This window comes from Miniopterus natalensis, chromosome 8 (genome assembly GCF_054644295.1).
Source record: "Miniopterus natalensis isolate mMinNat1 chromosome 8, mMinNat1.hap1, whole genome shotgun sequence".
In the NCBI taxonomy this organism is placed as follows: Eukaryota; Metazoa; Chordata; class Mammalia; order Chiroptera; family Miniopteridae; genus Miniopterus; species Miniopterus natalensis.
In genome coordinates, this window is record NC_142088.1 from 36,807,893 (window position 1) to 36,825,935 (window position 18,043).

At 40.8% G+C, this 18,043-nt stretch overlaps 1 protein-coding gene across 2 annotated transcripts in view; it reads right to left on the reverse strand.

Moving 5' to 3' along the window:
- Positions 1-18,043, reverse strand: part of OSBPL6 (oxysterol binding protein like 6) — an 88,262-nt gene that overhangs the window by 22,717 nt on the left and 47,502 nt on the right. For both annotated transcript variants that reach the window (XM_016209837.2, XM_016209775.2), the window contains 3 exons: positions 12,665-12,830; positions 9,568-9,701; positions 1,189-1,296 (listed from right to left, as the gene is read on the reverse strand). In XM_016209837.2, the coding sequence (XP_016065323.1) occupies positions 1,189-1,296; positions 9,568-9,701; positions 12,665-12,830 (408 nt within the window). The remainder of the gene's footprint in view (positions 1-1,188; positions 1,297-9,567; positions 9,702-12,664; positions 12,831-18,043) is intronic.

Genomic DNA, 18,043 nt, shown 5'->3' on the forward strand with positions numbered 1-18,043 from the left:
TTCCAACTAGATCATGAATTTTAGTCAAGGAAACATGACTAGAGTATTAAACCTTATTTCAAACTGTATTTTTGTTCAGTAAGTGATAAGTATAGTTCTCAAGGAAGATATTTAAGTTTCAGTAAAAAATATGTAAAAAAACTGTAACATATATATATTCTACCTAGTACACATTTAAGGTTTAAAAAAGACTCAAAGTGAGACTGTTAACTAATATTTGAATGATGAAGTTTTAGAAATGCTTCTAGATTCCGGGCAGCGGAGGGAGCATTAGTGTCATCAGAGATCATGGGACCCAGGCAGGTGGGCAACTTAAAGAGAAGCTTCCCTGAGATGATATTTCTAGGCAGTTGGATGGCAGATTTCTAGTAAAATATGTTTTTGGTGCAAATATAAGTTTAGTATTAGTTAAAACTCTCACCCTGTTATATGCATGAATGTATCTAAAGCTCTAGTATCACTAATAAAAAATGTTAATTCTCATGGCGATAAAACGATTTTATAAAGGGTTATAAAAAGAATTACACACTGAAGTTTAGCAAAATACTGAATGTTCTCCTATCCTTTTACCATTTCTTCAAAAATTCTTCTAAAAAAGGAATAAAATAGCACCTACCTCAGAGGGTCGGTGGGAGTGTCAAACGAGATAACACATGTGAAGGGATTAGCACCATGCCCAGCACATAATAAGCATTCACTTGATACGTCAGCTATTAATTATTATCAGCAGCAGCAGCAACTGCAGCAGCACCATTAGTATTATCTTAGAAAGGTCAGATGACTGCTTAGATAGGGCTTTTAAAATAAACCTTAAGAAAACGCTTATTTAGCACTTTCTCAGCTAAAAATGTTTTTTTTTAAAAAAAACATTCCATGGGCCATTTCATAATATGACCATTTCAAATGCAGACTGAGACAGACAGAAAGTTCACCAGCTGGAGTATACAGAAACTAAATATGCAATGGCATCCGGTGAGCGTAGGAATAGATAAAAATAGACCCTGATCACCAAGAATGTCAAGCTCATGTACATCCTTCACTCCAAAGAACATCAAGCTGTCGGCAACACAAATATTTATGCAGGGAATCTTATTAACAGTGAAAGAATTGTATAAAAATAAACAAAATATGCAGTAGATTTAGATGCTATAAAATAAGTACTCTATATCTATTAAAAATGAGCCTTACCTCATCAGGGCTAGGAATAATATTTACACTGACAACCTGATCACAAATAATAGATTCTGAGTGTATTCTGCTCAACCGACTCCTTAGTTCAGCATTCTGGTTGAGGGCCTTAAAATAACAGAAACCGCACATGTAATTTCAAGTTAATAAGCAAGCATAAAACAGAACAAGCACACAGGTACATTTTAGACAACAAAGACTATGATGTTCTTAGCTGTAACTTTTGGAGTCATCATAAGACAGACTGGTAAAAAGGAAATAAATGGCTCAGAATTAAGGTATTCTTTTTTTTTTTTAATATAAGACTACTACTCAGTAGGTCAGTGGGTTGAAAGAGTTCATGGACTTCACAAAAATAATTCACGAAATTTTCTCTCCCTTAGGCCAGGCCCATTACATCCAAGCCCCATCTACCACCACATATATATTACATTTTACACCCTGGGATAAAAGCTATTAATTCTTTCATTTTTTTTTTGTTCCAGTTTCTAAAGTTTGGGAGCTGTTTCAAAGCCAGATAGTTCTCTTAAAAATTATTTGCAACTGGAATGAACAATGAATTGGCTTTATATTTTAGAGAATTATTTTTTAGTTAGGTGAAAGAAAATAGTTGTATTTTCATTTTTCAGGAGCACATAATACATGGCAGTGCGGCAGAACTAACTTGAGTGCAGACCAAAAGGTGCCTTCGCGGAACAGTGGAGACATCAACAAACATAATGAGGAACAGAGCACAGAAAGGAAACTAACTGCAAGTTGTCTGCATCCCATTGCTTCCAGCACCAGTAAAACACCACCTGCTAGAAGAGTTTAGTGTGCAGAGCATGGCTCCGTACGGAAGCCCTGTGGACAAAGGTGCACGCATCACACCGATGCAGCGGACCATGTTCCATTTACATGAGACATGTAGCTACTGGAATCACATCAAGTTTCAAGAACAAGGCTCAGTGAAAAGCTGGACAGCTCCTTTCCTTCTCAGCAATGAGGAGATGGAAGTGAATGTTGCAGAGTGGAAGATAAATGTCAGGACATTCTGAAGATAAATGTCAGGACATCTGCCCCAGGGAATGGGCATTTTGCCTTTCTTCATATAGAGCCAATGAATACAGTAAACCAAGGTATATACAAATGTCGTATCCTAATTATAACTCGGTACCTAGTAAAATACCCAGGATAATTACAGTGGCTAACGTCACACCTGCATGGTGCAGTGCAGGGTCCTTGAGTATGCAGCACAGGACAGTCTCTCCTCTCTCCCTTAAATCCAGCTCTGCTTTCTGAGAAGACAATTGTTCACTCATAGCTTTTGGCTTTTGTATAAAGTCTTTGATCCAGTTCGTAAAATATGTGTAAAATACAACATACTTGGTCTGGTGGGCGGTTAGGCATTGATGGATTAAAGGTGGATATATGTGTCCAGTTTTAATAAATAAACCAGGTACTTCAAAGGAAGAAATCTAGTATCTTTACATTCTACAAAAGTGCTCAGGATGATTTTTCTTGGAGCAAAATCTCAAGTACTTGGAATTTGGAAAAAAACAAAACAAAACTGCATTATTCCTATCCTTTGCTATCACTACACATATGCTTATCTGTTCTTTCATCATTTCTCTGTCCAAAGTATATATTGGAAGTGTTTTAGCTACTGAAATGATTGGAACCAGGTGTATTTTGTTGTTTTGGAAGTTGGAGGCCTTGATGGTTTTATTTGCAGAATCAGTCTTTATTTCAGGGTTTCATACAAACCTCAACTAATGGTTCCCTCAAAGAGACTGCATCCTCTGCTGCCAGGGGAACAGAGTTAAATGAAACAACCCCACAAAAACTCAAGGGCAAGGTTAAACAATGATTTTCCTCAGGGTGGGAGTTTTAAACACAGGTTTGCCGTTTGTAAGGAGAGTGTAGAATTGTTTGCTCTGGCTATTTAAAAAAGTTAAATTCTCATAAACGCTCATCTTGTCCAATATTCATCGAATATAATCCTGTCTACAGGTGTATGAGAAGGCACACGTGGTAACCTCTCCCCATTAATATCCATAGGGTATGAGCTAAAATTTTAAAGGAATATTTTATTAATATATATGCAGTGGTAGAAAAAAGTTACACCAAAATGCATGGAAATAGATACTGTTCCAACTCTGACAACCCCAATGGTAGAAAGTGTGAGCATACAACTGAGCATGCAACAGCCCATTTCTGTGCGTCTTCCCGGGTGGCGCCTCCTTTTGCCTTGATCATTCAAACTGTTTCCAAAGTTTGCTACAACCAACCAGCTTTGTGGTGTAGAGCTCTCAGAGAGTGCTCAGGACCACACTTATCATTTCTTCCCCTGAAACTCAACTATTTTCTTTGTAGTGGTATCATGGGAGCCTTGGGAACATTGAGGAATACAGGTCTTTTCAGAGTAATGATGCTATTGGTGATAATTAACACGGAAGAGCGCAGGTAACGGCAGGAGCAATGTACGGAATGCGCCCAAGGAGCCTGAACAGTGATGAAACAAGGGAAAAGGAGGCAGGTCACCAGCCGCTCGCATCAGCCAGTGAGCAAGAAAAGCTGTGGGGACGTGACGGTAATAACCGTGCCCACTCGCGGCAGGTGGGACCAAAGGCCTAAAAGGGAGGCTCGGGCACTCTGCCTAGATTCTTCACCAGGCAGGTTCTAAGCTTGCTCCCACTACCTGCTTTTGTCAGTGAACTTGGCCGGCACTGAAAGCGCTCCACATGATGCCCATTTCCCCAACACCTCATGTCTCTCTCACACATTCAACTCTAATATATCCAAGAAACACACAGTTCCTTCCCAAGTTATAAAAGAAGTTGCCATCCTCAAGTTACCATGCTCCGAGCCAGAATCAACTGTCCCAATCCCATCTCTCTGGTTATGAACTACCATTCACCCGCCCAGGCAGACGACGCGTGAGGGTCTGCCTTAGGCTGGGTGTGACTCTGGCATAGACACGTCACTGAATGGAACCGTGGGCTCTGCGAAGGCAGCACGGACGGAAGCCTGATGGCTGGAGACGGGTACAAAACACAGGGCAAGGTGGAAGCGTCAGACTTAAACCCTTTGGTAAGAGCAAAACTGGTCCAAAAGGAATGAGAGGATGACTACGGGATCAAATCCTGGATATCTCTTTAAAATCTCGTTTTTTCAATTTAAAAACAGAATGTTTGGAAAATGCAGAAAGTAGGAAAATATTTTTTACAATTCGTATCTTAGTGCTCTATCAACCAACCATGGGTAGCTTGGTATATTTTTTTCCCTATGCATTTTTCACATTATTTAACGGGTGCGTACTTCACATGCTATGTCTGCCACTTATTCTTTGTGCATAAACATTTACTTTATGTTGCAAACTCTTCGCAAATATGATTTTAATAGTTGCATAATAAGCGATTATTTCCTATTATCGGCACTTAGGCTATTACTGAATTTTACTAGAATAAATAAAGCTGCCATGAATGTTTAACTGCATAATTGTTTTCTACATTCAGTTTTACCTCCTTAGACTGCACATATCGGCCATGGACCAAAGGGTCAAAGGATAAGATCTTTTTAAGACCTTAATAAATATTGCCAAATCATGTCCAAATTGATATTAATTTGAATTTAGTGTACAGCTAAAAAGAGATGTAAAAGATTCTATGAAGAGTATCTTTGTACAGAACAAATTTGGCCAAGTCTCAGGAAACTGCTGAATTCAGGAACAAACAAATATATATGGAACTTTTATCCCAACACTAAATATTTATTTGGGGTATGTGAATGCTATAGATAGGAAGGATAGTAAGTTGTATGATTGGGATTTTAATTATGCTACTCTGTGCCTTCAGCCAAATTTGTGTTTACATTCCCATACACACCACATTCCACTAACTCTAAGATGCACACTTTCCCCCACATTTAACACCTCTGAAGCACCGCGTCACTTTAACTGATGGTAGTTTTTTTCTTTCTTAGTAATGCACAAAACGATGGTACATCTAACAGTTGATGGTGTATTGATTTAATGAAATACGGTTATTCTAGATGGAATACAAGGATCATATTCTGCTGCTCACATTTGTATGGACTCAACACCCACTGCATTTAGCACAAGCTGTGTACAAATTCTGGGGCCAGAAATCACATTAGTAACAGTGACAAAGTGTAATGTATTGAAGACAGACTCAAGTTAAGTTGAATCTTTTAGTATTATAGTAATCTGGAGTGTGGAGGTTTCCTTAGTCTTATGAATACTATTTGATTTTAGTATTCAGGGTTTTACTTCCAATGAAACATAAAATTATAGCTGTTGTGAAATAAAGTAATTTATAAAGGGATGGATGTCACATAAAATGCTCTGTCCTATAGGCTACAATCCAGAATCCATACTGCCTCTCAGGTGTGAAAGTTACTTTTCAAGTTTCATGGAGGTAAAATAACAGAATTATGATGTCTTTGTGTCCATATAGATCAGGGAAGAAATATCACTTCAGGAGAGGAATTCATTATACTGTTAAGCCTTGCAAATTATTACATGCCCAAGGCATGTAGCAATTTATGCTGAGCATGTAGTGAGGAATGCTAATTTCATGTATTTTATATGCTATGTGCCTTCTAAAAGGACAATGGAATTTGCCAAGTTGGTATACTTAGAAAGCTTTACTGGAAAGCAGCATTTTAATCATCAGACATTTATCAAATAGGACTTACATCAAATAAAAAGTACACTTTTAAAATGTTAGACTTGTATAAGAAGTTATTTAAACACAGCCTGTCTCTCCTTCCCTGTCTGGGGCAGATGTGACTTGCTAACCAGTCATGAAACAAATACCTGGAGGTTGAACTGATGACACTTGAATATGGATCAAAGATGTCTCCAGGCACCTAACACCGCTATAACGTTATGTTCTATTTTTTTTTAAAAATATATCTTTATTGATTTCAGAGAGAGGAAAGGAGAGGGAGTGAGAGATAGAAACATCAATGATGAGAGAATCACTGATGGAGCCCACAACCTGGGCATGTGCCCTGACCGGGAATCGAACCCCGATTGCCTGGATCCTAGGTCAACGCTCAACCGCTGAGCCACGCCTGGTCAGGCAAGTTCTATTAATATAAAACATTCAGAATTGTCTCAGCGCACCCAGCTCTTTAATATCTTGTTCAATACTAAGTATTATGTTAAAAGAGGGGCAATAAAAATAGAGTTGGCCAACAACTGATGGCTCTATCAGTGAATTGTTTCCTACCTTCAATGTCTCCTTATTTGCTTTCAGCCTATACATTATTTGCTGCTAAACCAGACTCTGCTAACTATTTCCTTCTTGACACTGTCAGAACGCTTTACCCTTGATCTCAACGGTCATCACTATCTAGATTCTTCAGCTGCCTCCCCCAAGTCTCCATCAAAGAATCCTTTTTTTTTTTTTTTTTTTCAGCCTGTCCTCTAACTATTAATGTTCTCTATGGAACCACCATCGACTTCTCTTATTCTGACTGAAAACACAATTTATCAACATCTATAACTTCAGTGACATAATGGAGTATCCACTTCTTTCCCTCTGGCCCAAAACACTCCCCTGAGCCCCAGATCTACATACGTAATTGCCTGTTAGATGTCTCACGGTCACATCAACCTCCACAAAAACCACTCATATTTACCCTTGCTGAATCAGTTCCTCTCATAGTCCCTCTCTTGGGGAAAGAATATTCAGTTGACCTCCAAACCATGCTGACTCTCCCCTCTCAGTGTCTTTGAAACCAGTCCCCTCCTTCCACCAACGCTGTCACTTCCTTAGTTCAGGCCTACATTATCTCAAATATCTTAAACAGTCTGCCCAACTAGTTTTGCCTTAATTCCATTTATCCTCCATACTGTACCAGTGATCTTTCTAATATACAGAAATATGTAACAATATTTCTAACTTCTGAAATTATCACTCATTAGTTAAAATTAAGGCCTCCCCAACACTGATACGATAAATTTAAACTCCTTCGTGTGATCCTTAATGTGCTGATTCCTTCCAGCTTAACTTACTACTCCTAGACTAATTCTTCCTGATCACCCCATGTTTTAGCCATTATGAATTAACTGCCATTCTCCAGATACCTCTCCATGGTCTAACCATGGAGAGTGAATCTTTAAAAAGTGAACTGACAGTAAACTTAAATGCCTAAGCAAAGGCTATAGTGAGCTGCAAAAGAGAGACCAGCCTCAGAGATGATAGGAGTAAGGCTGGTGCAATGAGAAGGTGTAGACAGAAACAAGAGCGTGAACATAGCCAAATGCTGCCATAATATACAGCTGGAAACACCGAATTCTCTAATGAACAGGATAGAACTATCTTTATAGTACCAAGTTATTTTTACATCTTTTGAGAATAAAACTGAACTTTTTGGTTAAAAAATATAACCGCCCCCCCAAAAAGCCCAACAAAAATCTATTGAGGCTCTATGTCTAGATGTAAATATATATGTTTTGAGAAGAGAAGGAAATATTTAACCAAAAGGATGCAAAGTTAATATGATTTTGCTTTATTTTGCTTTTGACATGTTAACATCAGGTCCTTCCCTGCCGTCTACACAGGCCTAACTCAGGCTCGATTCCTCCTGATCTTCGGCCCTGCTCACAGCCCAGAGCTCGTCTACCCCTCTGAATGGCTAGAGCCCTGGGAATCGGCACCACCCACGTGCCAGTCTGAAGGGACTACAGCGCGGTGTGTTTCCCTGCCTCCTGATAAACACTGCTCCTGTCATTCTAACGAACGTGGCCAGGCTACTCCATGTTGCTCTTCTCCAGCTTGCCCCGTGCCTCATAGGTGGTCAGGTGAATGACATGCGATGACTAAAGAAATAAACAAATGAGTAACCTGAAAACTCTCTCTTCCTCATCATGTCTAATCTCACCAGACGCCCCACCCGGACCTCTATTTACCATTCTCTGTCTTACCAACAAGCAAGGAAAAGCAAGCAAGCAGCACGAAACCACCACGTTTCCTTGCTTTTCTCAGTACAAGCTTATCTTAAATTACTAGGCCTGCCCCAGGAAAGGGCTGAAGGAAACACTGCAGCATGTAGGGGGGCAAGAGTGCAGTTAATATTCTCAAGGTGACACGGACATGTTTACCTCACTGCTACTGTGACCTTCTGACTCATGGCACTTTCAGAATCATGATTTAGAAGGTCAATTAACACGCCTCATGTCATGGATTTGTTAAATGCACGACATGAGACCAGTCCGGGGAAACCATTAACGCGCTGAGGAGGAACACCCTCTGCAGCCTGGCGCACAGCTGCCGCTTCCCACGCTCATGCTCCCGGGGCCCTGGCTTTGCCCTGGAAGCAGCGTATGCACCGTCGCTGGCAGTGTTTCACCTTCACTGAACGCAGAAAGCACGGTCCCGGTAACAGCGCTCAATAACATGAAACTTCACATGGAAAACAAGCCGACAGTTCAGGTACATAAAACACGGCAAACGGTTTCAGTCTAATTCCTAGGGACTGAGGGAAAGTGCTCAAGCAGGAGCTGACCCACACGGAAAACCACTTACCCAGGGTGTGCTTGCTCCTTCACTCTGATCCAAGGCACCAGGAAGTGAACAATAGCTTATGTGAACACTGAGTTCTCACGCAAAAATCACATAACGACAATGAATTCTCAAAGAAACTTTAAAAAGTGCATTTATAGACTGAAGAAAATATTCATTTCAGAGCAAGTACTCAGTATAAAAAAGCATCGGCATAGCTTTAAAGGATTTTTATCAGAAATTTCAACTTGGATACACGTGGGATTTAATTAGTATTCATAAAACAAATATACTGAATACTATATAATGAATATATATTCAGTAATACGTACTATACATATAATATATATTGAAATATGGAAGTCTAGCTTTAGGGAGCATAACTTAAATAGGAAGGAGATCCTAAGAGTGCAAATCAGGGGGAAAAAGGATAATAGTAATCAGACATTTTCAACAGGCTGAAATGTATTGTAAGTGGGGAAAATATTAAGTATGGAAGACCTAGCAGATTTTGTTCTAACACTGGATTGACTATATTCCTGACCATATTTTAGATATGTAAACCAAGTAGAAATGCATGATGCTTTTTTTTAAACAGGGACTGCCTTATAAATGATCATGGAGAGGCATTAACAGTATTCAATCAGCCAAAATAACAATTATATATTTGCAAGTAGTTTGGTTGATTTCGCTCTTACCTTGACATTTTATGGAAAAAAAGTAATAAAATTTAATACTGACACTCAACGTCTTGGGAGAGTGACAGATGATTTTGCCAACCCCTTGACAGACTGAATCCACTCCCATCTTGTGCCATACAAGGTTGGGAATGTGTTATGAGCACAAAACACATATTCTCGTTTACCTGAGACAGTGACTGTCGGAGCCGTGCCATCTGCATGCTGTGGCCTTTATTGTGATCCTGCTCAGAAACCATCTGCTTCAGCTTCTCCTTCTCTATAGCTATGCTATTAAATGCAGACTTCAAAAGGGAATGCACTGGGTGGGGAGAAAAGTGAAAAACAAATACCAAATGGGTACAGAAATAGCTAAAATGAAAAACTTTTTAGCACTTTAACTTGTGCATAGACATTTTTTGGAAAGGTTATATAGTACAGTCTAATTAAAAGTCAGCCTTAAACAATTCTAAATATCAATATTTATAAATTAATCTGTAATTCCTAGAAGGAAAAGGGAACATGTTTTTTTGGGTGTAGCTGATAAGAACATTTGAGCAGTTCTGTGGACCATGAAGACACACGCAAGTCATTTAAAACTATCCAAAAATTATTTCCCGAAAGTGTGCACCCAAAAGAGCATTTTATGAGTCCTGCCAACATAAAACAGGCAGCTGACCTAGAATGTTCTAACTAGTTCTCTTTGAGTTAGGAACTGACTGGGTCTTAAGAACAGTACCTGCATTATGTCCTTAGCCAGGAACATCTTGATGTCAGAAGTGCTTTGATTTAGAAGTAACAATAAAATATCTCCCTCCCCAACTCCCACATACCTAGTAACATTCATTGGTATAATCTGAGGCAGTCTTTAATTTTAAATTACAAAAGGTTGAATTTCCAACTCCTATCTTTACAATAACAGAATTTCTATAATATACAAGGTCTTCTAAAAGGAGGAATTTCCTTATTTGAAAAAGGTTATTTTTTAGAAGTGGAAATTTTTAGTATAAACAGTGGCCTGAATTAAAGGGGGAGAAAATGGCAGGATCACAAGGGACTCACAACGTACTGATTTATGTGCTACATTCTCTCCGTCATCAATTTAAAGGCAATAACTTGATAGCTGGAATACATTAATCCCACTGGCAGCTGTAAAAGCAGACTCCCAGTCCTTTCAAAATCCATAATTCTTTCAAAAGAGCTCACTCAACAGTCACAGGAAAGCCCATTTTTTTCTAGCATAGTTGAAAAGGAAATATGTTATTTCAACAGAGGCTTTAAAATTCTGTTGAAAGTTGGATTTCCCGAAAGCCTTGGGATTGCAACTAAATACACAAAGCTTTCCCGGGGCTCCCTTCAAATGTACCCATCTCCCTTTAGCAGCTGCGCTGTACTTAACTGACACTTGTCTCATTCTACCTATTCCTGCACCCCTCCCCCAATATGAGTAAAAGCTACTGGCTTCACTGGTTGTGCCATTATATAAGCAAAATAACACTGCTCTAGTCTAATGACATAATTAGCATCCAGCTAAGAAATTTGATCAAAAATGTACTAGGAGCAAAAGAGCAAGTGAAAGAGAGTTGGCATTCCAGAGTCTCAACTGAGAAATCTACAGAAAAAAGGGGGAAGATGATTTAGCTGAATTGTTTTAGGATTATGGAATTAAAGAAATAATAGTTGATGATTTGAGAGTATAAATTTTAGTTGACTTCAACATTCCCAGAGGTGCCCTCAGTGTGCTCCGCTTGGTTTCCTGAGCCACCAGGCTCTTGAGTATTGGAGGTGTGGGTGTGAGGGAGTGACTGAGATGTTCCATTTAACACATATTTTCAAGAATATTTTATAACCTATTAGCAGCAGCCCCAGGGGAAATAAATGGGATTAATTCACAGTAAGGTGTTAGTGACTGAAAACAACATTAAGGTGTATCTTTCTCCAAGAGATTATGCATTAAAAAGACAATGTCTTGGAAGGTGCTAACTTAAGTAAAAAATGAATTTTGGGGGTTGAAATTTACATACCATAGCAGCAAGGTGGGGATTAATATGGGAATTTAGGCTCTTCTTGGTAAGCACATACAGAACTGATCAGCCCACTGACAATCCACTATCCTGCTTTTTATTTATTCCATCCTACTCACTGTGGTTGAATACAACAATCGAACTTATGCAACAGCTTTTACTGAACTTTAACATTAAAAAAGAGACTCCAAAGGAGTTCATCACCACCAGACCAACACTAAATGAAATGTTGAAGGATCTTCTTTAAGAAGAAGCTAATGAACAAAAGAACCTGACAAATGAAATAGACGATCATATTTCAGACAGAAGAGGGAAGGGGGGTGGAGGGTGGGAAGAGATTAACCAAAGGAGTTACATGCATATATGCATAACCCATGGACACAGTCAATAATGGGGTGAAGGCCTGGGGAGGGGGTGGGAGCGAAGTGGAGGGGGTCAATTGGGGGGGGGGAAACGGGACACCTGTAATACTTTCAACAATAAAAATAAATTAAAAAAAAAAAAGACTCCAACATGGGGTCTATTGTCCCTCCCTTCAAAACTATACTGGTTTGGGAAGCTCTGACCAGTAGAGTGGCTGGCCTTGAACAGGACCTGCAGCTTGCATTCCAGGCCTCTCCATTTGCTTGGAGTCCTGAGCTGCCATGAAATGAGGGAGAGGGGACACAGTTGTGTGCAGCCTTCCAGATGCCCAGACAAAGTGCCAAGCACACAGGTGAAGCCACCTTGGACCTTTCAGCCCAGCCTCCAGGGGAACAGCACCGAGCGAGCTCAGTCAAAGCCAAGTGGCACAGAGCTGCCTAGCTGAGACCTGCCTGAATCCCTGACCCAAAAACTATGCAGTAAAATCAATGAGCATTGTTTAATAAAAAAAGAGAAAGGATCGAACAGAGTCTATTTCTTTTTTTCCCTTGCTAAGGATAACCCACAATGATGTATTAAATGATAACTAGAAGATACAAAAAAAAAAAAAGCTGAGTAGTGGTGTCTGCTGGCCTGCCTAGGGTAACTCTTTTTGCCTTTCTTCTTTCCCCACCCCCCACCCCCATGACACTTTCTTTATTCAGTCAAAACAGTAAACCTATGATGTGTGTTGGCCCAAGAAGCAGCCATCACATCCTACCGCATTCTGTATAAAGAACTCCGACCAGCACGAACCCATCCCACCTTTCTCTGTGGCACCTAGATGGGGGTAAACGAGCAAACGCAACCTCTCCTCAGAAGAGTGCTTCCCGAAAGGGCACGTTCGGCGCGGTGTTACCTTTCTGTGCGATTAGGCAGAATTCTTCTTGAAGTTTTGTATAATCAGTTGAACTTTCCAGAGGGTCGCTGAGGTGGCTAGGGGGAGTCTGAAACTCAATATCCGCACAAAGGTTGGGGTTGGAGGAATGCAAGCGAACCGGTGACATGGTAGCACTAAAAGGAACCTGAAAGGGGAAATACGAATTATTAAAGAGCAACAGTGCACTGCTCCTCACTTTCATCCACGGAAACGATCTCTTCCTTTCTTCCTATTAAATAACAGATTCCTCTCTGTGACACGCGCGGAGCACTCAGTACTCATTAACTTTGCAGGTGGTCGGGGTGGGAAGGAGTCTCATTTCCCATAGTGGGTGTGGGACCGCTATCGACTCACTGGCTTTCCACTGGTACAGGGCGAGGTGACTCCAGAGTGACGGCAAGAAAAGGCACAGTCGCAGATAAGCCTCAGCTCTGAACTCACAGCTGTATCTAAAACATTACTGGCAGAAAACATTAAACTGTGACGTAGTTGTCCTTCCCTTACAAAGTCTGGGTACTTGTGTCAGAGGATTTTTTTTTGCTCACTTCTTTCTGAGCTTACTGAACAGGTAAAAATTCAAGAGGCGCATATACAGGAAAATTCACTTGTCCCATAGCCAGTAGATAAAACACAAATAAGCTTAGTAGTACATGTAATGGCTTGAAGAGGCTCGCAATTAAATTTGAAATTGATTTATCAAAATATATTTGTAAATGAAATATATATTATATAAATTACTGTAGTTTATCTTTGTACGTTACACACAATGCTGTTACATGTATGAATGTGGCTTATTGACTGGCCAATAAAGAAAAGCATTCAGTAAAAAAAAGTCATATTACTATAGATTTTTCCAAATGGCTAGAGGTGCTTCCGTGTCCAGGCTGGATCTGGGCGAGGCTTGTGACTGGTAGAGGCAAAGTACCTGTCCCTCTCCTAGAGCGTTCAACTTGACCATTACAAATGCTGTCGGCCAAACGTTCTTAGAAAATGAGAATACCAATTCCTCTTGTAAATAAGTAACCTCCCCTAATTCTTACTGCACAGATGTTCATTCAATTATCCTCAAGAGCCAGACTCTTAGACTCCTTCGCAAGCTGAATTTTATATAAATGATAGCATTATTCACATCCTCTAACAGCAAATATGCTGTGGGAGGAAGAAATCAGTATCTTGTCTGGTGTTTATGTATGTTAGAACCACATCCATCCTTTCTTTTTCATTTTTAAAAATTTGCTTTAAATGTCCTGACAGAAAAAGAGAAAATGTGTGTGTACATGGTTGCTACAGGGGCTAGACAGAAGAGTTGGAAGGAACCAAAAAAATCTCACCCAAGTTGTAGCTTGTGGATCTGGATAAGGGCCGCTGAGACTGGACAAAGGGTCCTCTGGATATAACTTTGCCCTGGCAGGGAGTTATGTATCTCAAAAGATACCAAGGCTTCCTCGGGAAGGAAGTGAGCATGAAGCCTTCCCCCTAAATTCAGCTACGCTAAGCATGCTAATGTATGTTATCCAAATCATCTGGTATCTGGAGCTGTCAAAGTAACTCTATCTTGTCCTCCATGGGGACCTTGGCTACCCTGGGCTGGGAGATATTAACAGCTCGTTTATCTCATCAAGCTCAGAATCTTGGCTGTCCACAGAAGACACGCATATGCATAAGGACACACATGCACACGCACACAGTGGCAGATCAGCTGTCTGAGAACATGGAGTCCTTAGGTTTAATACTTTGCTGGAATCCTGTCCAGATCGCTTTGTGAAAACAATGACTGAGATCTTTTGGGGATGCTCATAAAGGAATGGTATTTATATGGACGAATATTTAAAGGTAGATAAAGGAAACTTCTGACCTTGACTGTGGTGATGCTAAATCTAGAAAGAGCAGTCAGCCCATAGCCCTCTAGGAGGGACACAGAACATCCACGCGAAGGGTGGTGGAGATCAGAAGGTCATGGGGAGAGGCTGTAACTCGAGGAAATGGGTAGGTCAGAAGTTTCAGATTTAAGGATATGGTTTCTCAATAAAAAGAACTAGAAAAGCATTAGGAAAAAGGAAGGTGAGTATTTGGTGATGGTAATGTAATGTGCTGATCAAGGAAAAGGGTTTTATCTGCACTCGGGTGCCTTCAACACTCCAAGGACCGGCCTGGCACTGGAGAGAGGTCTCTTCCCTTTGTGGGCAGGGACGTGGCTGTGAGAGCTGGGGCGAGGCTGCGAGGGGAGCCATGGGCCAGCTGAGGCCCAGGGAGTCCAGAAAGGACCCAGGTTCGTCCCTGAGATAACGGCCTCTCTGCTAAAATTTGGAATCAGATTCTCAGAAGAAAAATATAAGTTATAAATTTATATTTTGACATCATGGAAGTTTAAATTGGCAATGAAACCAGTCAAAGTGGGTTTGTATATAACCCACAGGGATAGAGACTTGGAATGTGGCCTTCAAACTGCAATCAGGCCCCTGGGATGCTGAAACTAATTTTTATATGCTTCCTACTGAAAATGTTTATATTGATATCATGCTTTTTGTTAAAAGAAGTATATGGGATGGGCCATTTAATAGGAGAATTCATGAAATGAAATTGAGAATACAAAATGAAATGTATTAATCTAACTCTAATTGAGTATCTCTTCAGTCCAGGGACTTAGTTTTTTATTCATCAGTCTAGGTATTATGGGATTAAAAAACTGTTCTCTGTTAGTGATGGCTGGAGTGGGAGTTGTCTACAGTTGTCTACAACGTTTGTACCAAAAACCTTCATTAGATACATGTAAGTTATTCTTAACATCTATGGTCACAGCCACCCTGGGAGGTAGGCATTCAATACTTTCCTATTTTAAAAGCTTTTTTCTCTTCTATTCTCAATTATTTTAAATGTAAAGCCATTCTGTTCAAATAGGTTCTAACCCCAGTTTTATTATACTCACTCTATGTATCTGTAATTAAAAAATGAACACAGAGGACACACTCTATTTTCTGGGAGCAGGCCTGTGCCTTTCCCTTCCCCTCTCCTCAGTTCCAAGGGCCCTTCTGTCTCTGTAACTTGTTTCCTCAGCCTATGCAGCCCAGCTGGCTCACTTCTACTACCTCTGTAACTTTCTGAGTAAACTTTCTTTTATAATTTGAAGGAAAAAAATGAACACAGTAGAAACACTTACTTCCCTACATGCCATCTTAGAAGGAAACATTTAAGGAAACATTAGTATTTTCCTTTCCACACTGAGTTACTGTTCTCTAATATCACTTGATTCCTTAATTTTGTAAGTGAAAGATTCCACTTAAGAATTATTTAACTGATTATACATGTATCTGCTGTTAGAATCGGTTACCATGTAGGTGTCACATACTTTATTCATCTGCATTAAGGATATGCAGAAGATAGACATTAACCATGAAATCTATTTCAATAATTTGTTCTAATATTCAGAAAATGTGAGTTTAAGAGTCAGTCTCCTAATAAATTCCAAGTCACTGGTTCATTTCATAATCAAAAGCAATTCTGTTTCTCAAACAATCCGGCCAAGCACCTCAATGAAATGCCAGAGTCAGTTGCCAATCAATCCTCCCACCAGTATCCATTCTCCTACAATGCAGCCTTTTCATATTTTGCAGCAACTTGAATGTTAAAATATACTCCACCACTAGCAAGAGTAAAACTATTATTAATTCAGGAAATATTATCTAATAGTCAAAAAACTAACATCCATGATTGGTATGAGCTCAGTATTCTATTTAAACAGTGGAAAGGATATCATGATTTAACAAATATTATGATTTATTCAGAAAGGGTTTTCGTATTGGCATGTTCTATTTTATGTTCCACATGGACAGTTCTCTGTTCTACACACCTTCCACTCCATTTTAAATTTGCAGTTTGCCCTAACTACCTCAATACTTCCTCTATTCTACTAATATACATTCTCTTTTCTCTCTTTAAGAAAAGCCAAGCCCACCTCTAGATATGGATTAAACATCATTTAACTTTGTGGTTGTTCTGCTTCCCAGATTGTATTTTCTGATTTTCAGCTCAATATTCACCCCAGAAAACAACTTTCCCTTGCTAACTGTGCCTCGTGCAGCGTGTAGAGATGACATCAAAACCCACCTCTTCTTACCCTCTCATTTCTTTATTCTCACATCCTGTTCAAATGGTCACATTGCTCCAAAAAAAGCACAATTTATGTCTGTAGTAACATGACTTTTCTTAGAAAAACAAAAATCGGTTAGCGAAGGTCCCAACGTCAGTACAGCAAACAAACAACAAGCGAAAAACAGTATCACTTGAGGAAACCCCACACCACAAGGAGCTGCGCCCAGTTCTGCACCCTTGACTTGACTTGCTTCTGACGCTGACAGCAGAAGCAGAGAACCGGCCTGCGGAACAGTTTTCCATCACGCACACCAACACCCACGTCCACTCGGGCCATGCAAAGGAAGCCAGCGAACATGCGAAAGCTGCGCCAACACGGGGGGGCCGCGGCTCACGCTGTCACACGCAGGTGCGCGCAGAGCAGAGCAGGTGGCGCGCGCGCAGCCGCTCACGGGCACCAAAGTCCCCTCGAGACGGAAATGCACTCACTGTTGTAGCCACTGCCGCCGCGAGCCGCTGCCGGCGCCGGGTGGAGCCGAACTGGCCCTTCGCAGGCGGCCCTTCCTGACCGCGAGAGCGGGGAGGAAAAAACAGGGGTGAGGCAGAGAGAGGGGGGCGAGGTCGCCAGGCACGGGAGAGGGCAGTCTTCAGCGGACGCGGACGTTTCCTAAACCTCAGCCCTGCCAAGGGCCCCAAGGGGCACGCGGGCTGCGAAGGGCACCCTGCCCCCGGCAGAGCGCCCGCTGGCTGGGGCGCCCCCACCCCACCGGGGACGGGCAAGTATGAACTGGCGACTAGCCTGCGGTCTCCAGGTGAAATAGAGCTGCATGTTGCTGGATCCACGCCATGGCGCGGTAGATGAAGTCAAAGGCGCTCAGTAAATGGAAGCAAATTAAAAAAAAATAAGTTCAGGGAAAAGCAATGAAATAAATAAGGTGGAAAGGTGGAAATGAACAGGTTGTCATGGGAGCTTCCTGTTGGCTGGGCAGAATTTTTTTTGTTTCTTGACGGGAGGGAAAAGTAAGGGGAAGGGATAGCAGGGATCTTCAATGCCCCCGCCCATTTATTCCCCTCCTCGGACAATCTGAGATTCTACATGACGAGAGGTGTTGGGATTTTCGGGTTGAAGAATTTTCCAAGAGGATGCCCATAGCATAAGAAAAAAAATTTTCAATTTTCTCAGTGGGTGGGGACCATGCCTACAAAAATCAGTGATGAAAACCTGAAAGCACAGGCTTCATTCGGGGATGTGCACCTGCACATAAACCA